The 21,608-nt window shown below is 52.1% G+C and overlaps 1 protein-coding gene across 1 annotated transcript in view; it reads right to left on the bottom strand.

Annotated features, from left to right (window-relative positions):
* The window catches only part of LOC127203246 (IgGFc-binding protein-like), a 38,654-nt gene extending 22,356 nt beyond the window's left edge, over window positions 1–16,298 (bottom strand). The window contains exons 1-6 of the mRNA XM_051162037.1: window positions 16,235–16,298; window positions 11,613–11,962; window positions 6,870–7,440; window positions 3,678–4,279; window positions 2,150–2,711; window positions 6–598 (exon numbers count right to left, since the gene is read on the bottom strand). Of these exons, the coding sequence (XP_051017994.1) occupies window positions 6–598; window positions 2,150–2,711; window positions 3,678–4,279; window positions 6,870–7,440; window positions 11,613–11,962; window positions 16,235–16,298 (2,742 nt within the window). The remainder of the gene's footprint in view (window positions 1–5; window positions 599–2,149; window positions 2,712–3,677; window positions 4,280–6,869; window positions 7,441–11,612; window positions 11,963–16,234) is intronic.
* Between the last annotated feature and the right edge of the window lie 5,310 nt (window positions 16,299–21,608).

Raw genomic sequence — 21,608 nt, 5'->3', positions numbered from 1 at the left:
CTCACCTTGATCTTCCACTGTTTCTGCTCCAGCTGCAGGGTGTAGTTGGCCACCTGGATGGTGACCGCTTTGGTCACGCTGGCTTGCTTGTTGTCCCAGACCATAGTCTCCTGCAGTACTGTGAACTGTTGCAGACCGGGCCGGGTCCAGCAGGTCTGAGCCAGCACATACACACAGTTTCCCATAAAGTCAAAGTGGCGGCCATCAAAGGTGGTGTAATGGGAAGACCCGGACACCTGGCAGGTGGCAGAGCCCACACCCACGCATCTCAGGACACCGTCGGACACCTTACAGACTTCGTGTGGGCTGCAATACGAGGCTTGACAGGACACCAGGCCTCCTTTTTGACAGTGGCAAAGGGAGTTACACTCAGGGCCAGGATAGAAGTCAACTCCCGCCGGGTAATAAATGCCTTGGAATACACACCCGCAGGAAGATAGAGGCACACAGGTCTCACCACTGTGGACAAAGCCTTCGTCACAGACACAGCCCTCGTAGCATTTTGTGCCACAGCCTCCAGGCACTAGCATGTCTCCGCAGGTCAATGGGCAGCCTCGATGACATAACTCATAGTGGCTGTGAGGTGGGCAGGGCATTGCTGCGGAGAGAGGGGCCGTCAAAATCAAAGACTTTTACTCTTGAGTGGGCACAGTTGATTGCCCAATACACACAAGCACAAGCGCACACACACAAGTGCACACATACACAGAGGCATGCATGCATGCATGCACACACACGCGTGCACACAAAGTGGTCCCATTTCAAGAAACCACTATGTCCAGTAATGCGAAGGGAATACCTTTTATCGTAGCTTCTTCGCCTTAGAAATAAGATTCAGTTCTGATGGAACTGTGGTTTGGGGTCAATCTTTAATGTCTTTAATGACATGGCTAACGTCGGGTGTAAATGCTAACACACACACACACACACACACACACACACACACACACACGTTTTTTTGAGACTATGTAATGGAAGTTTTGGTTTCTTTGTATACTCAGTTGTGTTATGTAAGTATGCTTCTGTTTTAATCCCAAGGGTGGGATTTTAGTTTGGGCTTTCGCATGCCCACAGCTGATAACTGCGTCCTGCGGGGGGTGTGGTCTTGGCCAGTGGGTAACAGCCTGCCTCATGAGGCACAGAGGACTTTGAGAGATAGCAGAGCGTGGAGAGAGAAAGTGTGGTGGGTGGGTGGTGGCGTACGGCGTGCAGCAGTTTGGAGAGACCAGAGACGGATGACGTGGCGGCTTGGAGAGAGACAGAGAAAACCATCCCAACACAGCGGCTCAGGGGAGACGGCTTGCTGCGCTTGCTGTTGACGGGGATTGGCATTACCCACAAAGAACCCATTAACCCTAAACAGTTGGGAGAAGTAAGGGGGTCTGCGCCCCTCTCCTCACTAATCTTTTCATATCCAGGGTTAAGGGGTTGGTGGAAGGGAAGTGGAGGCTTCAAAACCCCCAAATCAAATAGTTTATAAAAAGAGCATCAACAAGACAGGGTCTCTCTGTGTAGCCTTGGCTGTCCTGGACTCGCTTTGTAGACCAGGCTGGCCTCGAACTCACAGCGATCCGCCTGCCTCTGCCTCCCGAGGGCTGGGATTACAGGCGTGGGCCGCTACACGGGGCTACATTCTACAGATTTTAAATAAGCTACAGTATTAATGAAACATTAGCTTAGTAACTTTAAGTATTAAGTAATGCATAGCAATTAAAAATAATGTGCTACATCTTAGCGGAGGCATTTAGCGTTACAATGAACAGCAAACAAGTAGACGGCTGGAGAGCCGGCTCAGCTGTTCGGAGCACTTCCTGCTCTGGCGGAGGAGGACCTGGCTTCAGTTCACAGCATGCACACAGTGGTTCACAGGCGATCTGATATCCTCTTCTGACCTCCTTGGGCACTGTGTGCCTATTCGTGCTCAGACTTATATACAGGCAACACGCTTGCACACATAAAGTAAAAAAAAAAAAAAAAGGCCCAACCAACCAACCAGGCAAATTGAACCATTTCTTGCTCCCCTCCCTAAAGTCTCATAAGACATGTTGGTCAGTCGGTTCCTTGAGAACCAGAGGATGCTCCAGGCTACTTGTGTTCTTAGTGAACAAACATCAGATCCAAGCGCCTGGTTGGCACCCTGCATACTCACGGCAAAGTCTCTCCGTCCTCCACGGACGCACAACGGCCTCGTTATCCTGGCATATGGAGGTGTACGTGGTCAGGGAGTCGCACACCGGCTTATTTTGGCCCGGCATCTGGCAGCTGTCGTAAATGCACTCTATGAGGGCGCTGTTGAACGCCGCCACATTCCAGCAGTCCTTGAACGGGACCTGCGAGGCGGAGAGGATCCTGCACCTGTCTTGGTATTCCTTCACTATGTCCTTGTTTATGTCAGGACACAGAAGCTGCTCATCCGTCCGGCAGCCCGGCCTCTTAGTCACCAGCCACTTCTTCCCGAACTCTCGAGGGTCAAGGGCCTCCCCTTGGTGCTGTTTGCCCAGGTCGTCACGTGGGTTCCCATTGAAGTTCCCGCAGAGCCCACACACGGCCTTAGCATAGCTGCTGGGCACCTTGACGGTCACATGGGTGTCCCAGTTGTAGCTGACAAGCAGACCAAAGTCCGTCCGCAGGATGCAGTACTGGCCTTGGCGGAACACCACGACCTTCCCGCCCGCGGCTTGGAAGGGCGGGAACTGAAGGATGCCGTCCACCTGGGGATGCAGGAGGGCCAACAGGTCAGCATCCCTGCCTCACCTATCTCCCGGATTACTGATACCACTCGAAAACCTCTCCAGTTAGCCTGGCCTCAAACCCTTGGCAGTTACTCGTTTTAATACATGTTGTTAATTAATATTCAAGCCTTGGGTAAAATGTCATCTCAGAGAGGTGGGAGAACATTGTAATAATTACGCCCCTTCTTTATTCAGAGGCTTTCCAGACCAGACGCTGGAGGATACAGAGCCCGGCACAAGCAAGTTCTCTTTCCTACTTTTAATTTGCCCACTCTCTATCTCCCCGGGCCACAGGCCGTTTTTACCCAAGCTCCTCCATTGTAATTTTGAGCTATTGTGTGAGTATCCAATGACATAACTCTCTACTCACACACATATGGGTTTTTGCTGTTTTTTTTTTTTTTTTAATTAATTTTTAGACAAGGACTCTCTGTAGCAGTGGCTGTCTTGGAACTCACTATGTAGACCGGGCTGGCCTCTTGTCTGTGCCTCCCCAAACGCTTGAATTAAAGGTGTGCACCACTACAACAGGTCCTCTCACTACACACACACACACACACACACACACACACACACACCAAACAAGGTCATCAAATCTGCAGAACCACACAGAGACTGGTGGCTCCTAGTGGAAAACTAATTGATTGTGACCTTTGACTGCGGGAGGGGGGGGGTGGGAGCGGGGAGGGGGAGACAGGCTGAGAGAGTCACAGAGCCAAGAAAGAACAGCCAAGCTTGAGCCTGTGGACTGGACCTTAGCCACAAGATTGCTAGATGAATCCCACTCTGCCAGCACCCCAGCCCTGGATCTTTCCATGACTTTCTGCCCTCCCCAGTTCTGCGCCCTCCCAGCATTCCGCGCCCTCCCCAGTTCCGCGCCCTGCCCAGTTCCGCGCCCTCCCAGCATTCCGCGCCCTCCCCAGTTCCGCGCCCTGTAGCCCTCACCAGCACTTTGCCTGGGTATTCTCGGCGAATGCCCAACTTCACGCCGTAGACCTCCATCTGCACAGCATGCACGAAGCTCACGCTCTGGCTTCCGCGGCGCTCGTTTTCCATCACCACTTTGAAGTCCGAGAGGGACGGGTGCTGGCCGCAGGAGGCGGTGAGCAAGTACGAGCACGTGCCCATGAAATTGAAGAGCCGAGCATCCAAGCTCATGTAGTGCGGGTCTCCCGATGCCCGGCACACGCCATAGTATTCCGGGTGGCAGCCTAGGAAGCCATCCTGTACCTCACAGCGCTCGCCAGGCAGACATCCCGATGCGTCCCTGCAGGTCACCTTCTGAGTGGCTCCATCACACGTGCAGCGGTGCCTGCAGGAGTCTGAGAACACTTCCTGATCCGGGGCCAGCAGGCGGCCCTGGTAGATGCAGCCGCAGGACGAGGCAGGCACACAGAGGCCGCGACTAGCCAAGAAGCCCGGAAGGCACACGCAGCCCTCCACGCAAGGGCGCCTAGAGCAGTTGGTAGGTGCAGCTTCCGAGTTGCAGGAGGCTGGGCAGGCAGGGCTGCAGAGCTGATAGTGGCTGTTGGCCGGACAGGTCAGGGCTGGAGGGTTTGGGAGAAAGGATGGGTCACGCCAGGATGGGAGGACATCCCCAGAAATTCACACCCCTTAGTTAACAGCACTCTTACCTTCTTCTTCTTTTCCTCCTTTTTTTTTTTTTTTTTTCTTTTTTTCTTTTTTTTTGGTTTTCGAGACAGGGTTTCTCTGTGTAGCCTTGGCTGTCCTGGACTCACTTTGTAGACCAGGCTGGCCTTGAACTCACAGAGATCCACCTGCCTCTGCCTCCCAAGCGCTGGGATTAAAGGCGTGCGCCACCACCGCCCGGGCCACTCTTACCTTCTTGATACTCAGGCCCCAGGGCCTCCACTCCATCCCATCCCTGGACAAACAGTCAATGGACAAATCCCATGACTTCCCCTTCCAAGTCCATGCAGAATCTGTCTCCACAGCCCAGAAACCTCAGCAGCCTCCTGCCTGGTTTTCTGACACCCCACCCCACCCAACAATGTGCTCCTTACAACAGTCAGAGGGACTGTGAATGCAGGACCAGACCAGGAACTTCACCCGCCCCCCACCCTCCCCCAGGCCCCCCCCCCACCACTTCCCCATCCTATTGCTCTCCATCTCACTCGGCCTTTGCACTAGTCAGCCACTCAGGTCAGCCTAGTTAGGTAAAAAAACAAAGGCTGTAGGAGTTCGGATGGCCCAGAGGATTCAAACACCAGCTCCCTCCTTGCCAGCCTGTTCATGAGCAGAGGGCTCTGACCTGTCTGTACCTCAGTCTTGCCTACAGCAAATGGGATGATGCCATGCCGACATCGCTGATAATACAGACGGAACGAAGGGCGCTTCACGGCCATCGCTCTGAGGACTTACGCTAACTCTGTTACCCAGCCGTACTCCAAGGATCCAGTGTCATTGACTTCTCATGTCTCCCCTGAGCTCCCAGAGGACAATCTGTCACGGGATCTTGCTCTTTGCTTTTTGACGGTTATGTCACAGTTGCTCTGCTAACTGATCCTCTGTCCCTCCCTTACCTGGGAAAGAGGTGCTGCTGGAGTGGGGACACAGCCTGACTCAGTCCCACCAAACCTTCAGCATGGAGCATGGGCCTAAGGAGCAGACAGGCGCGGCAACGCACTGTCCGGTGCCTGCTTTGTTTTTGAGTTCAGAGAGATGTGGAGAGGGAGGCTTACAGGACAAAGGGACACCACAGTGACCCAGGCAAGCCCAAACGGTGCCTTTGGACTTTATCATCCTTTTGAAGTCCTAGTCTTAAGCCCCGGGCCTGGGGCCGGGTTCTTCCCTCTCGGTCCTTTACGCCCTCCTCAGCATTTCTCTCAGCTGTCTACCAGGCCACAGACAGATTAGTGTCAGCCCTCCTGTGTCCCCCCACATTGCCAAGAGAGAAATAGGCTGTCGTGAAGACCCGGCATGCTTGTTGCGTTAGCGCGTGGCTTCCTTAGTGGGCGGACACCTGGCTAGTCATCTTTGGTTTAGTCCAGAGGGCAGTGGGAGTCATCGAGAGTGTTGCAAGTAAAGACAGATCACTGAATTTCATCTTGCAGCTTGGCAGACTGTCTTTCCTGCCAAACCTCTGTGGTTCCCTGGGTCAGGACCCCACACGCTTTTCCTCCTTTCTGGCTATTCCAGTCCCTCCCTTGAATTCCAAATTAGCCATTAAAAAGGGGGGGGGGGGACTGTGGGCTGGAGCGATGGCTCAGAGGTTAAGGACACCGACTGCTCCTCCAGAGGTCCTGAGTTCAATTCCCAGCAACCACATGGTGGCTCACAACCATCTATAGTGAGATCTGGCGCCCTCTTCTGGCCTGCAGGTGTACATGCAGGCAGAGCACTGTATACATAATAATGAATAAATCTTTTTTTTAATAATTTTTATTTTATTTTTATTTTTTTTAAAGATTTATTTATTTATTATTATGCATACAATGCTCTACCTGCATGTACATCTGCAGGCCAGAAGAGGGCACCAGATCTCACTATAGATGGCTGCGAGCCACCATGTGGTTGCTGGGATTGAACTCAGGACGTCTGGAGGAGCAGTCAAGTGCTCTTAATCACTGAGCCATCTCTCCAGCCCATAATGAATAAATCTTAAAAAAAAAAAAGGGGGGGGGACCGTCCCCGTAACTGTCCCCAAGCCTGAATCAGAAGCCTTTCTCTTCTCTCTTGAATTCCCGTACTCTTTGGTTTTTCAAGACAAGGTTTTTCTGTGTAGCCTTGTCTGTCCTGGACTCAATTTGTAGGCCAGGGTGGCCTCGAACTCACAGCGATCCGCCTGCCTCTGCCTCCCAAGTGCTGGGATTAAAGGCGTGCGCCACCACATCAGGCTAACACCCCTAGTCTTGTTCTGCAGCCCTCTCCAACTAACCTCCTGCTTCGTGTGAGCGCCCTCTTGTGGCCGCCCCAACCACTGCGGTCTATCCCTGCTCAGTGTTAGGTGTGTCCCAGCCTTAGGCTCCCTGTGGCAGAACCCGAGTGTCTTGGGCATCGCAGCGGTCCTGTCATTGCCTGTTACCTGGCCGAAGTGACGTCAATGCTCAGGTACCACCCAGATGCCGCGGGTCCCACGGCCTCCCACCAAGACTCCCCACCCTGGCTGTAACTCACGGCAGTTGGATCGTGACCTCCACTCCCGGACAGGGATGCCCAGGTCCACACAGGCATGAGCGTAGGCACTCAGGCCGTGGCACAGGCTGAGCCGCTCCCCTCCTGTTATACACATGTCATACACACAGTCTTCCATAAAAGGCTTGGGGTCCAGGAATTTATGGCAGTCGGCAAATGGGCCTGTGGGCAGAGTTAGCATGCCACAGAAAAGGTCTTTCTGGAAGAGTTGGCCCTGGCTTGCGGTGCAGGAGGGACAATTGCCATAACAGCCGTCGTCACATAAGATGTCGTCATCGTCCACCTTCCAGCTTTTGGTAAAGTTTAGGCTGTCAGAAGCTTGCTTCCCGTCGGGCGTGAGGAAGTCGTCGGCGGGGTCGCCGTTATAGTTGCCACACAGCCCAGATACCTGGTCTTGGAAGCGCTTGGGCAGCCTCAGCATCAGCTGTCTATCCCAGTCATAAGTGACCACCAGCCCAAAGTCCAGTTCTACCACGCCCTGCATCCCGCTTTGGTACACACGCAGGCGGCCGTCACTCAGGGAGGCAGGCAGGCTTGAGTACTGGTAGTTGATCTGCAGAGAGGTGACAGTGGTCAGCAGCGGTCAGACCCCTGTATAATCTCCCCTTCAGCCCTTCATCTCCCAGGTTAGCCACACAGGATGCCCTCTGTCCCTTGTCACTAGCTGAGCTAGGATGCTTCCTCTTGTACCTCAGTGCCCTGAAGTGCTCTTCCCTGAGATGTGCGTGAAGACCCCACCCCACCCCCAACAACCTCTGCTGAGGTGTCATGGGTTGTGAGGCTGTCCCTGATCACGCTCTCAGTAGCCCCTTTCTGTTGCCTCTCCTGCTCTGCTCCCCAGTCCCCACAGCGTGTAACCCTCTCCCTCAGTGTGCAAGCTCCCCACGCCCTCCATCTGCCCGAGCCACTGGAAGGCCGCCTCACGGTTTTATCCCCAGTGCTTCCAACAGTGCCTGGCAGAACATCAGGCTCCACACAAGAAGCAGGAAGCCAGTGTGAGGAAGGAACCTGGCAGGCCTGGCGGCCGCAAGGGACACCTACTGAGGGGTGCCAGTGAAACAAGCGGGACTCATGTTCATGAGATGAGCCAGTGAGAGTCAGGAGGCTGCAGGCAGAACCAGTCAAGACCGGCAACCAGCAAGGTGATGACAAACCTGCCGGGAGGCCAGCCCATTAAACCACCATCACAGTGTTGCAGCGTCCCAGTGTTCCTCATGTTGCTGTGGTACAGTGCACTGGCCAGGAGCTACTTTGGGGGATGAAAAAGTTTATTTGCTTTATCCATCTAGATCTCAATAAACTGATAGGGAGGTCAGGCTCCAAGTAGAAACCCTGGGGAATACTTTTTGCTGGTTGGCTCACAGTCTTGTCCCTTAGCCCCCTTATACAGACCGGGCCCACATGCCTAGGGATGGTGCCGCCCACAGTGGGCAGGCCGCTCCCACACCCTTCAACCGCCAAGACGGTGTGGGCCAACATGGTCTAGGCAGTAAGTACTTCATTTGAGGCTTCTCTCAGATGACCTTAAGCTGTGTCAAGCTGGCCACTAGGGCTAGCTAGGACAATGAGCAGTGGCAACAAATGGCAAAGTGGACAGGCTAGTCCTCAAATGGTAATACTGGCTTGCCAGCCACCCCAGTTTGTTCTTCCCGTCCTGAGTCCTACATCTGGGCCCCTGGTTTTCTAGCCTCTGAGGAACAAAACTGAACACTTGTTGCTAGCCTTAAAATCCGTCGCCATGCGTTAGTGCCAAGTCCCTCAGTGGCTTTAGGGTCTTGTTTATTTTTGCATCTGAGATGCGGTCAGTTCCTCTGCTTATGTGTGGAGCAGCTGTGGTTCTGAACAAAAGCCCTGAGTGACCAAGGCCTTCCTTTGGACTGAGCGATGTGGTTTCCCACCTTCCTGTTTCTTTCTGGTCGTGAGGACGTCTGTATCAACTCGGGACGCCTCTTCCTCTCGCTGGAATGTGTCTCTTTTTTTTTTTTGGTTGGTCCTATCTGACATTCGGTTTGCTGTTTTAATGTACATAACTCGTGGGGGTGCCCCTGGAATCAAGCCTGTGACGGGATCTGCATAGAATGGGGCTAGAGTTTCTTAGCTGGTGGCAACAGATTTAAAAGTTCCCTGTTATTAAAATTAAAACATTAAGTTTCCTGTTAGGGGCACAGTACTGCAACATAATACGGCCTGAGTGTGCACTGTGTGCAAAAGAGGCTTTGACTCTTAAGTGGGACACTGGGTTTTTACACTATTTTGCAGTTGGAATTGTTTTGTCAAAAGTCAGGAATGTGGAATATATGTATATATATTATTTATATATTTATATGTAAATGTATATATGGTATTTATATATAGCATGTGTCTGTGTGTGAGAGAGAGAAACAGAGAGAGACATAAAGACAGACAAACAGACAAAAAGAGATCAGGGGTCCACAGGGCCTAGAGACATTGAATCCCCTGGAGCTGGAGTTAAAACAGCTGTGAGTCACCTTCTGTGGGTGACGGGAGCAGAACTGGGTCCTCTGGAAGAGCACAATGTTCCCTTAGCCATTTTTTACATAATCAAATTTCTGCTAAAATGTGGGAGCGAGTCTAAGGTGTGAAGACCCCAGGCATCGCACACAAACATCCTTCCGGCTCACAACAAAAAACCTGGAAGGGAAGGAACCAGTGTCACTAGAACGATGAGCCGTGAAGGTCCTGACTCCCAGAAAATGTCCCAGTGCCTTTGGATGGACCTGAGCTAGCTCCTCTCCCCTTCAGGGAAGTGGCTCCCACTGAGATATCCTGGAAGGATAGTCAGATACCCAAGGCTAGCCCAAGATGCCCAAGGCTAGCCCAAGGTGCCCAAGGCTAGCCCGAGTGTTGCTCGATCCGCAGGCTGATTCTACTTATGACCTGTTAAGTTGGTCAGCGCCTGGTGAAGCTCCTTGCCAGTGTTTCAGCCACACACCACCTGCCTGGGGCTGCCATTTAAGCCCTTGTCTTACACAAGGCTGGTGAGATAACCATCAGGCCATCTCGCATCACTCCGTAGTCAAGAGATTTGACACCAAACAGGAGGGACTCCTATTCCAGCAATGACAGGCACTGCCTGGACTCCATCACAAAGACTCTTTTTTTTTTTTTCCAGCCTTGACATAAAGACTCTACCAAACTACAGGTGATGATGTAAATTACATCCCGAAGCCTCCAGAAGTGGATGGATGGATGGTCAATAAAAGTTACAAACAATGGAGGGGGCAGAGGCGTGGGCCTCTCCTGATTGGTAGGCTCAGCCTAGCAAGTCACTAATGACTAAGAACAAAAAAAGACCAAACAAGCCACCTCTTCCATCTTAAACACCCAGAACTGAGAATGTGGAACTAGGACTCTGTGCCCGAAGGGAAGAATCCTCTGCACCCTGAAAGAACTAGCCCAATAGCCGAGACTGCAGATAGCAGCAGTCCATGCCACCTGGCTACACACTGAGGAGGCTTGGTGGTTCCTACAACCCATCTGTCCTCCCACTGTGATGGAGGAGCGTCACTTTGCTCAAGACATAAGCTGCTCTTGCAATTGTCTGAGATAGCCACCCTAAACCGGATCCTTACACCCCTCTGCATGTCTTACCAGCACCAACGCTCCACTGTGCTGGGTTTAAAAGAGTTTATTTATTTCTATGTGTGTGGGTGTTCTCTGAGTGTGTGTGAACCACATACATACAGTGTCTGCAGGGGTCAGAAGAGGGCAGCCGGTCCTCCGGAACAGCTATGGGCCACCCACTGTGGGTGCTGGGAACCGAACTCCAGCCATTTTCCAGAGCAGCAGATGCTCTTAACAGCTGAGCCGTCTCTCTAACCCTCTTCTCTGACCCTGCTCTGCCTCTGATTTTCACTTCCCACCTCAGACACTCTCTCTGCTTCTCCAGAGCAATAAGCATCTATACGACAGGGGCCCGAGACCAATAATAACTCATAAGCAACGGCAACCCTCCCAAGACAGGTCACCATGCTGAGATCACCCCCGGATGAGAACAACTGTCTGCAGTGGCCAGGCTGCACCTTGGCGTGGAACTAATCACTTCATGGGGACCAGATTGATCCCCTCGAGAGATGACACCAGTACAAGGTTCTCCAGGTCCCTTCTAGAACTGGAGCTGAAACGATGACCAGTCAAACCACACCCTAAGCATAAGTTCCTGCTCCCATAAGCCCTTGTTCCTCCCAGAGTGGCCACATTGAGTAAATCTTACTGTGCTTACCATCACCTCCACCTCCATCACCACCTCCACCTCCATCACCTCCACCACCATCACCTCCACCACCACCTCCACCTCCATCACCTCCACCACCACCTCCACCTCCATCACCACCTCCACCTCCATCACCTCCACCTCCATCACCACCTCCACCTCCATCACCACCTCCATCACCTCCACCTCCATCACCTCCACCACCACCTCCACCTCCATCACCCCATTCCACCTCCACCTCCATCACCTCCACCTCCATCACCTCCACCTCCATCACCACCTCCATCACCTCCACCTCCATCACCTCCACCTCCATCACCTCCACCACCACCACCACCACCATCACCACCTCCACCTCCACCACCACCATCACTACCACTGCTCATCTCTTTGGTTGGTTTATTTGGATGGTGGTAGAGCCTAGTTGTCCACACCAAAAAGGGATTGTTTGGGTTGTAACACCAAGGGACTGGTAGCCTTGGTGAACTTACCCGGGAAAGGCCTACTTCTCCATAGGCGAGGGACACAGTGTGGTTGTAGGCATACACGGTGACCAAGCGCACATAGGAGACTTTTCTGGTGCTCCGGTGTTCGTTCTTGGCTTCCACTTTAAAGGCCAGCAGGGACTCTCTGGAGCTGTGCAGCTCAATCATGGTGTAGGTGCAGGTGCCCATCATGTCATAGCGGCGGCCATCGAAGGTGGTGTAGTGGGGGTCGCCATGGGCGCGGCAGACAGCCGTGGACTCTGCCACACACCTGGCCTTCCCACTCACCATCTGGCAGCTCTGGCCAGATGTGCACGGAATGCCTCGGCAGGAAGCCTCTCCCTGGGTGAGCCGAGCTGGGGAGGGAAGAGAGATGAAGCCAAGTTAGAAATGTTCATGGGGTCAGGAACCTGGGGAAACTGAGGCTCACAGGCTCATGGAGAGAGCTCCTCTGGGCTTCCCGACACCTCAGGGTTTCTGATTCCATGGTTTAATTCAGCTTGACCCAGAGGCGAGGCAGGTAGTACGGAGGCCAGGAGCAGCCACTGAAATGTCAACTGCTCAGACCTCCACATCCCTCTTCCTCGTCTCCTCACCACCTGCTAGGAAATGAAAGACCAGACAGGGGCAGTGTGGGTAACGTGCTTGCTGTGTGGGCAGGAGGCCCTGACTTCAGATTCTAGCCCCATGTAAAAGCTGGGCGTGGTGGCAAGTGTGTTGTTAGCTCAAGTGTTCCTGGAGGGAGGAATGACAGGCAGACGGACCCCAGGGGCTGGCTGATGAGCCGGGGTTGGCTGACTGACAGCTCCAGGCGCAGAATCTCAAAAACAATCGGACAAGGTGGAGAGCGATCGGAGGAGGATGCCAGGACATTGACCTCTGGCCTCTTCACAAGCGTGCTTGGCTGTGCATACCTGTGGACATACGGACACACACCTGCAGAACACACACACGCCTGCAGAACACACACACACACACACACACACACCCCTGCAGAACACACACACACACACACACCTGCAGAAACACACACACATGCACACACAAAGACACATACACACAGACACATATCTGCAGAACACACACACACCTGCAGAACATACACACATACCTGCAGAACACACACACACATGCACACACACAACACACATCTGCAGAACACACACACCCCTGCAGAACACACACACACACACACACATGCACACACACAGACACAGACACACATCTGCAGAACACACACACCCCTGCAGAACACACACACACACACATGCACACACACAGACACAGACACACATCTGCAGAACACACACACACCTGCAGAACATACACACACACACCTGCAGAACACACACAGACCTGCAGAACACACACACACACCTGCAGAACACACACACACACCTGCAGAACACACACAGACACACACACACACTTGCAGAACACACACACACACTTTTTTGAAGGAAGGCAGAAACACAGGCAAAATGGAAAAACCATGGTGTAGGGAAGTGTCAGTCTGAGTCTTATCTGAGGCATGAAGCATGGGACACTGTGTAAACTATACTAAGTGCTCTGGCCTAAGTGGTCTAATTTGCCAAGGAGGAAGCTTCTCCACAGAGGTTGGAGAGGGGTGTTGTCAGCTTTTAATAAGCTAGAATGGCAGCAAGAAACTTGAACTGGCCAGGCATAATGGCACATGCCTTTAATCCCAGCACTTGGGAGGCAGAGGCAGGTGCATCACTGTGAGTTCCAGGTCAGCCTGGTCTACAAAGTGAGTCCAGGACAGCCAGGGATACACAGAGAGACCCTGTCTCAAAAAACAAAAAAACAAACAAACAAACAAAAAAACTAAAAAAGGAAGAAAGAAAGAAATTTGAACTGAATCAAAGAACTGAGTATTACGTACTATAATTTATTATCTACTCACCCCCTTGAGGTGAGGTACCATGTTTGTTTGTTTTGGCAGGACAAGGATCACTTCAGTGTGGGTTCCCAGGTTGAAGAAGACCATCGGGGAAGAAACAGCCCTTCCTGGTTGGCCTCCAGTCCTCAAGAACTCTCTGTTTCTGACCCCAACCCCACAACAGATGGTCACCCTCATCTCTCCTCACAGACCAATCTAAGGACTTACATGCATTAACTTAGCCCGCTCACACCACAGTCCAGCTGCGGGGGAGGGCAGGCATTATCCCTACTTCAGAGCCACAGAGACTGAAGCCTAGAGAAGTGGAGTGACAGGCCGAAGGCCACCCAGGCACAGCGGGCACTTAGCCCCAGACCCTCTGGCTCTGGCCCTGTGCCCTCACAGCTGCCTGGTGGCAGCTTCTGAGTGGGCTGAGCCTGAGGTCCATCACAGGGCCAGGTCCTGGTCCTTAACTAGTCAAAGCACGTGATGCGCACAGGGAGGCCGGAATGCAGAGATGCCCGATCCCGGGGGCCTCAGGTTTGCTCTGCCCGGATTTCCCGACTGTGAGCAGCAGCAGCAGCAACAGCAGTCCTACTTACATGAGGTGTGCAGGGGAGCAGTCGGCAGCGGTACAACTGAATTGGCTGCTGAGGTATCAAAACAGCGACCAGCCCCTCCCCAATGACCCTTCCGTCCTGGCTCCCTGGGTCCTTCCCAAGACCCATTCTACAACCTTGCCACAAACCAACATACAAAGGTCGATGCTGGCACAGTGGCAGAGTCTTAGTGCAGGGTCCGCTTGCTGTGCCCTGCGTCAATCTGGCTGATAAATGTTTTTAACCTTGTGCCTGGCAAAAGAGAGAGAGTTAAGGAAGGATGCCAGGCATGCTAAAAGTGAGAGGTAGGCAGGCCAGCTGATCCTGGGAGCCGGAGACGAACAAGCAGGAAACATAGGAAAAAGATGGTCAAGGAAGGTTTGGGAGGTGAGCAGGGCTCCAAAAAGGCACAGAAGCATCAGTTCTTTCAGGCGTGGCTTGGCACTTTTTTTTTTTTTTTTTTTTTTTTTTTTTTTGAGACAGGTTTCTCTGTGTAGCCCTGGCTGTCCTGGACTCTCTTTGGTAGACCAGGCTGGCCTCAAACTCACAGAGATCCGCCTGCCTCTGCCTCCCAAGTGCTGGGATTACAGATGTATGCCACCACGCCCTCTTGGGCTGAGCACTTCATGCCCACTCTGAGATGCTGTTGTCAGAGTGACCTTCTGCAAGGTATTGCCTACCTAACCGACACCGGCACCAGAGGCAGTGTCATCTGACAGACTGGAGACGAAGAGGCACAGATAGGCCTTGCTGGACCCAGGCTGGTAATTCTGCAGGAAGGCCGTGAGGAATTCTTCCCCACCCTGTGGCCTCCTGGGTCCATCCTGGAGAAAACGCGGTTGTGGGTCCACTTACCTAGTCCTCCCCACTACAGACCCAGTCCGCTGGCCTGTGCCTGGGACCCTGCTGAAATAATTCTCCCCTCGGCTCCTATTTCCTTCCTCACGCAGCGTCCACCTGTAAGCCTTTCCAGCCTCTGCTGCCCCAGAGCTGGAGCACCTTGCACAGGGCTCTTACTGAACTCAAACGCTGCAGGGGCCAGATGAAGAAGAGAAATGTGAGCCGGGCGTGGTGGCGCACGCCTTTAATCCCAGCACTTGGGAGGCAGAGGCAGGTGGATCACTGTGAGTTCGAGGCCAGCCTGGTCTACAAAGTGAGTCTAGGACAACCAAAGTTATCACAGAGAAAACTTGTCTCTAAAAACCAAAAAAAAAAAAAAAAAAAAAAAAAAAGAAGAGAAATGTGTGGGATAGTCCAGGTGGGGACCAAGGACACTGGAGCACTGCACTCCACCTAGAATAAGCTGCCACCGTTCTCTTCTGTTGACTGCCCTTATGTCTTGGTGACTTTTTTTTTTTTTTTTTAAGATTTATTTATTATTATGTTTACAGTGTTCTGCCTGCATATACACCTGCACACCAGAAGAGGACATCAGATCCCATTATAAATGGTTGTGAGCCTTGGTGACTTATTTTTGGTGCTACATCTTCTACCTTCCAGATGAAACCGGCCGGCTAGCTGAAGCTTTATATGAAATCCCCAGCCCATTTTTCCCCCTTTCTTTCTTTCTTAAGTACCGTGGGAGCATACAATCTGACCAGGCTCAGTGGACAGTGTGATTCCTGTTTTAATAATTTAGTAATTCCTGTCTTGCGCTGATGGCGATGGCGTGGTGGCGCTCGTCTTTAATCCCAGCACCAGGGAGGCAGAGGCAGATGGATTGCTGTGAATTCGAGGCCAGCCTGGTCTACAAAGTGAGTCTAGGACAGCCAGGGCTACACAGAGAAACCCTGTCTCGGAAAACCAAAATAATAATAATAATAATAACAACAACATAATAAACTATTATTATTATTTCTGGCTCAGTGGTTCATACAAGAGGACGAAGGAAAGTTGAGGACCGTGGAAGTATAGACAGTGTCCTAAAAACAGGAGCAGGTAGACTTTTCAACCCTCCAGACCCAGGGGAGGGGAGGGAGGTTGACCTAATTTTTCTGCAAGTTCTCATTTCTTTTCAGCTAGCCAGGGAGAGACAATTTATGGAAGGTTTACAAAGGAAAGACACTGGCGCAGACGAGCAAGTTTCCCAGATTCTAACAGGGACATGGATGGGGTTCAATTGGACTTACCCCATAGGAGGGTTGATCCAGCCCAGACGGCCCACCAGCTCCACCAGCTCCATGGGGATCCCATGTCTGCGTGGGAAGAGATGGAGGCTCACATGAGGTTGTCATCCTACTGTCCTGTTGGAGACTGTCATGGAGGTGACGTGGGACTGGGGAAACCTGGGTGCAAGGAAGGCTGAGGCAGAGAAGGAAGTCGTGCTGATAGGACCAAGGCCGTGGGGTGCTGTCTATCCAGCATGCCAGGGAGTAAGTTAGGGGTTCTAGAATCTGGGGGAAATGGGCGTGGGAGCTGGAGAATCTGATGCCCCGAGGGAAGAGATAGAAGGTGTAGAAAGAAGGACACGAAGAGATTATCTGTCCTGCTTCCAGAGAGAGCCTCATTCCTTCTCACCTGCTGGTCCCCAGAGCTGCAGGACCAGACAGTGCACTGAGTTATATAGTGGAGTTCCTTGTTGCCTCGGACCATACCATTGGCCCCCTGCCAGGCAGATGACGCCAGCTTCCTGGAGGAGGAGGAGGAGGACGAGGAGGAGAGGGAGGAGGACGAGGAGGAGGGGGAGGAGGGGGAGGAGGGGGAGGGGGAGGGGCAAGGACGGGGAGGAGGAGAGGGGGGAGGAGGATGCTATCAGGTGGGAATATTGAGTCCTGAAGTCTATAGCCTGTGTTCTGAGACGGGTGTGAGGTCAGCTGGCGGCCGCACCCTGGGGAGCTATGCAAAAAGTTAGTCCTTGAAAGAGTGATGTCCTTAGAGGGACAGCTGGGGGGGGGGTGAGCCCAGGGGGGGGGGGTGGGGGCCGAGTGGAGTGTGCCAGTGCACTGGGTTCCTTGAGCAAGGTAGTGGGGGTTGAAGGGTGAGGTGGCTTTGGCCATGTTTATTGGCTTGCTGGCCAGATTCCCATCTTTGGTGCTTACCCAGAATAGCATCTCAAGGCCCATTTCCGCGTTCTGGCTCCTTGCAGTCCCTATGGGCTGACCCCTGGTCCGAAGCCACAGGCATCTTGATTCTGAATACCAGTGAGGGTAGTTACTTGGGGATGCATAGCGGGGCCACGGCTTGGGCTGTAGCGTAGGACATGATGTTTCGCCTCAGAGAATTATTTGGTTTGGTAGTTCAGATGCCCCTACTAGGCCAAGTCTCTCCACGAAGAGGGGCCTGGCCGAGGCAGGTGTCAATTTATACCTAGCTTAGAATTTTTTTGAGGCGTGGTATGGGATTTCAGGGTACAGGAGAAGTAAGTAGAGGGAGTGTGGGTTTCCTGGGGTGTAGTCAGTGTCTCCCCGAAAGGCTGGTACAACCCGTGATGTTGTTGGTTGAATCTGAAATGTTTCCCACAGGCTGTTGTGTTTTAACACGTGGTGGCCAGCGAACGAGCACAGCTTTGCGAGGTCGTAGAAAGGGAGGTTTGGGACCTGCAGCCTCACAAATAGAAGCAAGCTACTAGGGATGGGCAGTGTAGGTTCCCTGTGCCTGTTTCTGTCCTGCTGAGAGTCTTACTTGCTTCATGTGAGCAGGCACACCCGCTCCCACTTTGGATGGAATCACTCCAGCTAGGGTGCCCTGGGCTCGTGACAGAGTGTACCCCTCAAACCATGGGCCAAAAGGGCTTCTTCTTCTTCTTCTTTCATCATTTCTCTAAGGCGTTTTCCCATCACAACAATGATAAAGGGAGCAGATACATAAAATGGGTCCAGAGAAGACCAGGGGTTTTTAATATAACTAAGTCTGATTCTGGTGCTTTGGAACTGGTTTGTTCCAAAGATAGACATGGAGGCCGGGTGGTGGTGGCACACGCCTTTAATCCCAGCACTCGGGAGGCAGAGACAGGCGGATCGATGTGAGTTCGAGGCCAGCCTGGTCTACAAAGCGAGTCCAGGATAGCCAAGGCTACACAGAGAAACCCTGTCTCGAAAAACCAAAACAAACAAACAAACAAAACAAAACAAAGATAGGCATGGAAAGATTTGGAGGCGAAGGCTGAAGAAGCCCCAGAATTGTGGTGGTGGACAATATAGGGCTAACGTGGTGGAAATGTGGAAGGCCAAAATGCCAGTGGAATTGTGGACAATGGAGACTGTACTCACAAGGTTGTTGGGGATACCTCTTGCTCAGGCTGCCCACGGAAGCTGAATCTCAAATGCTTCCAGGGCATGAGAGGCATGGGAAGGATCTTCTTTAAAGAGAAAACCACAGTCGAAGGGGTACCTTGTTTGAAAACGACCATGTAGGGAACCGTTTCTCTGGCTCAGAGGCACGGCAACTCAGAGGCCACTGCAGCCATTGGCCAAATGGATTTGGCTACACCTTGGGTTGGCAGCGGACCACACAGTGCTGGCTTTGCAGGCATGCACGAAGCGTGCAAAGGGAAGTGGCCTCTGAGGCTTGCACCAAGGTTCCAGGGGGGGGGGAAAGGTTCTACCAGGCTCCTTGTTACTGTTTTTTTAAATTACATGTATTATCTGTAGGCCTGGCTAGCGATCAATTAAGACACAGACATTTGTTATATTTTAAAATAGCCTTAGTTAACCTGGGGCAGAGCAGATATCAATCCTCTAAACTACCTCCCATAGTGGGGCAGGCATGGGATCCCTGCCTTGATCCTACGCCTTCTGCTTCCAATAACTTCTATCAAGCTGCCTCCCATCCATAACCCCAAATACTTGCTAATGTTCTTCATCTGGGCTGGATTCTCCATCCGCTGGCCATGTGCTTCTCCTCCAGCTAACCCATGGAGGCCTTCCTCTCTTCCCTTCAGGTCTCTCTCCTTTTCTGGTGGCGGTCCTTCTCCTTCCCAGAATTCCTCTCTCTCTCTCTCTCTCTCTCTCTCTCTCTCTCTCTCTCTCCTCTCTCTTCTCCTCTCTCTCTCTCCTCTCTCTTCTATCCTCTCTCTCTCTCTCTCTCTCTCTCTCTCTCTTCCTCTCTCATCTCTCTCTCGCTCCTCTCTGCCCACCCATCTCCTCTGCCCTGCCCAGGTGGGATGACTTTTTGTTAAGCAGAAGGTGGGTCAGACTGCAAGCTGTAATTAGCATCAAAATACACAAGACCATCCCCCAACACCATGTGGCAGAGACAGACTCCAAGTGGAGTAGTGCTCATAAGTCAATGCCCAAGGAAGTGACATTGAAGCCCAATCTGTAATGGGCACCCTAGGGTGGTGGTAGTGGTACCAGGAGCATTGTATTTATGTCAAGGGAAGCTACGGCCACTGATTAGAGCCAGATGCAGCAACTAAGGAGAAGTCATGTGTCACGTGTGATGCAAGTGACAAGGCCATGGGTTTAAGTATGACCAAGCCCACAGGAAACCAGATGGTGCCAATAATAATTATGTGCTGTAGCTACAGTGTTTAAGCTTTGCCCTGCTGGGGTTGGGTATGGGTTTCCCCCAGTCCTTCCTTATTTCCCTCCCATTCCTCTCTTGTAGAATGAGAGTACTTAGTCTTTGCCGCTGGGTGTTGGAAGGATGTAACGCTTTATTATTTAAGGGCTCATAGCCAATGGCGCCCTGAGTCCCAGAGGAGATTATTTCACTTTTGACCAATACTAAAACTGTGGAAACCATGGGGAATCCTGAAGTTGGATTGTGAATTTTGGCATTTGGCATTATTGGATGGCCAGGTGTAGCTACCGGGACCAAAGGTGGAATGCTACGGTCTGAATCTGAAACGCTCTCCCACTGGTGTGTTCAAACACCTCTCTGTGTAAGGAGCTTTTCACTGCTGTGACAAAAGTATCTGAAATAAGCAACCTAACGACAGGGGGGGGCGGAGCTGAAGGTTTGTTTTCACTTACAATAGTGGTGATTTTAGTCCAGGGTCACATGGGGCAAGTCAATAACATCATGGCCCTGGGGCATGGGAGAAGAAAAGAGAGAGGATAGATAGATAGATAGATAGATAGATAGATAGATAGATAGATAGATGCCTTTCTTTTTTTCTTTTTTTTCCCGAGACAAGGTCTCTCTGTACACAGCCTTGGCTGTTCTGGACTCGCTTTTGTAGACCAGGCTGGCCTCGAACTCACAGCAATCCACCTGCCTCTGCCTCCCAAGTGCCCGGCAGATAGATGCCTTTCAAGGGCATGCCCTACTTTCTCCAACTGAGCCCTGCCTCTTAGTCTTCATCACCTACTAACAACTCCATCAAACTGTCAGTGTACTCATGGGTTAATCCACCCATAATGTCGAAAACATCCCAATCCAACTGAGGGAGCTGTGGCTGGGAAGACAGAGGTGAAGTGAAGAAAACTGTTGGTGGCATCTTGCAGCTTTGTCCCCAGCAGGCTGGAGTACTCTTTGGGTTGAAGATCCAGTTTATGAAAAGCTACAGTTAAGGTCTTTGAACTGTACAGAAGCTATGGTGTCAGGAGCCGTTCTCACCTGCTACACATGCGCGCGAGTGAAGGGTCCGCATCCCCAAAGGGCCTGGCTTCGTTATCTGGCCCTCCAGCTTTGCCATCTGGCCCTCTCCTGTGGGTTTTATTTTTTTAAGATTTATTTATTTATTATTATGTATCGAGTGCATGTACACCTGCAGGCAGAGAAGGGCATCAGATTACATTATAGATGGCTGTGAGCCACCATGTGGTTGCTGGGAATTGAACTCAGGACCTCTGGAAGAGCAGACAGTGCTCTTAACCTCTGAGCCATCTCTCCAGCCCCTCCTGTGGGTTTTTAAAAAAAGCTCATGGGAAGGAAAGCCCTAAAAGGGAGACCCAATCTGCTATGACCTGAGAGGGGAGAGGGGGCATCTTTCCCCCACGACTATTCTATCCACCTCATAAATATGCATGGAAACTGCCTGTGTAGCTGTCAACCCTATGGTTTCATGTTGCTGTCCCTCTCATTGGAGTCAGCCTATCCCAACCTCTCAGGGGCATGCCATCTTTTTGCCTTGCTTTCCTGAACAAACTCCTTACACTATCTGTGTTTCTGAGCCCAATTATTTCCTTCAAGAACACACACACACACACACACACACAAATGGAGGAAACCCTCCATCCCAGTATCACTTGGGGCATCAAAACTCAGACAGCAGTATGAACCTCTCAGGCCCATATTTCCTGTGAGTCGCAGGCTAAGAGTGCCCCCCCCCACCTCTCTCTCGCCCCCCCCCTCCCCCTGGCTTGGTCTGCAGTGGTTGCAGGCTTTGAGGGGGATCTTCTCAGACTCGAGCAGCAGCGCTATCGTGCTGTGTGTCTCCTCGTTGTCACAGAGAACCAATTAGTATTTAATGAATGCCTCCAGTGCTGAGTATAAGGAACTCTGGAGTGATTTCTACCCCACCCCCGCCCCGCCCCGCCCCCCATTCCTGACTCAGATGGAATAACGTCTTGCTCAGGACAGCGGCAAGGCCACCAGAGGCTCATCTTCCTTGTAATG

The sequence above is a fragment of the Acomys russatus genome, chromosome 19 (genome assembly GCF_903995435.1).
Source record: "Acomys russatus chromosome 19, mAcoRus1.1, whole genome shotgun sequence".
In the NCBI taxonomy this organism is placed as follows: domain Eukaryota; kingdom Metazoa; phylum Chordata; class Mammalia; order Rodentia; family Muridae; genus Acomys; species Acomys russatus.
Note: the sequence above shows the minus strand (reverse complement) of the source record. Positions and strands in the feature narration are given on the sequence as shown.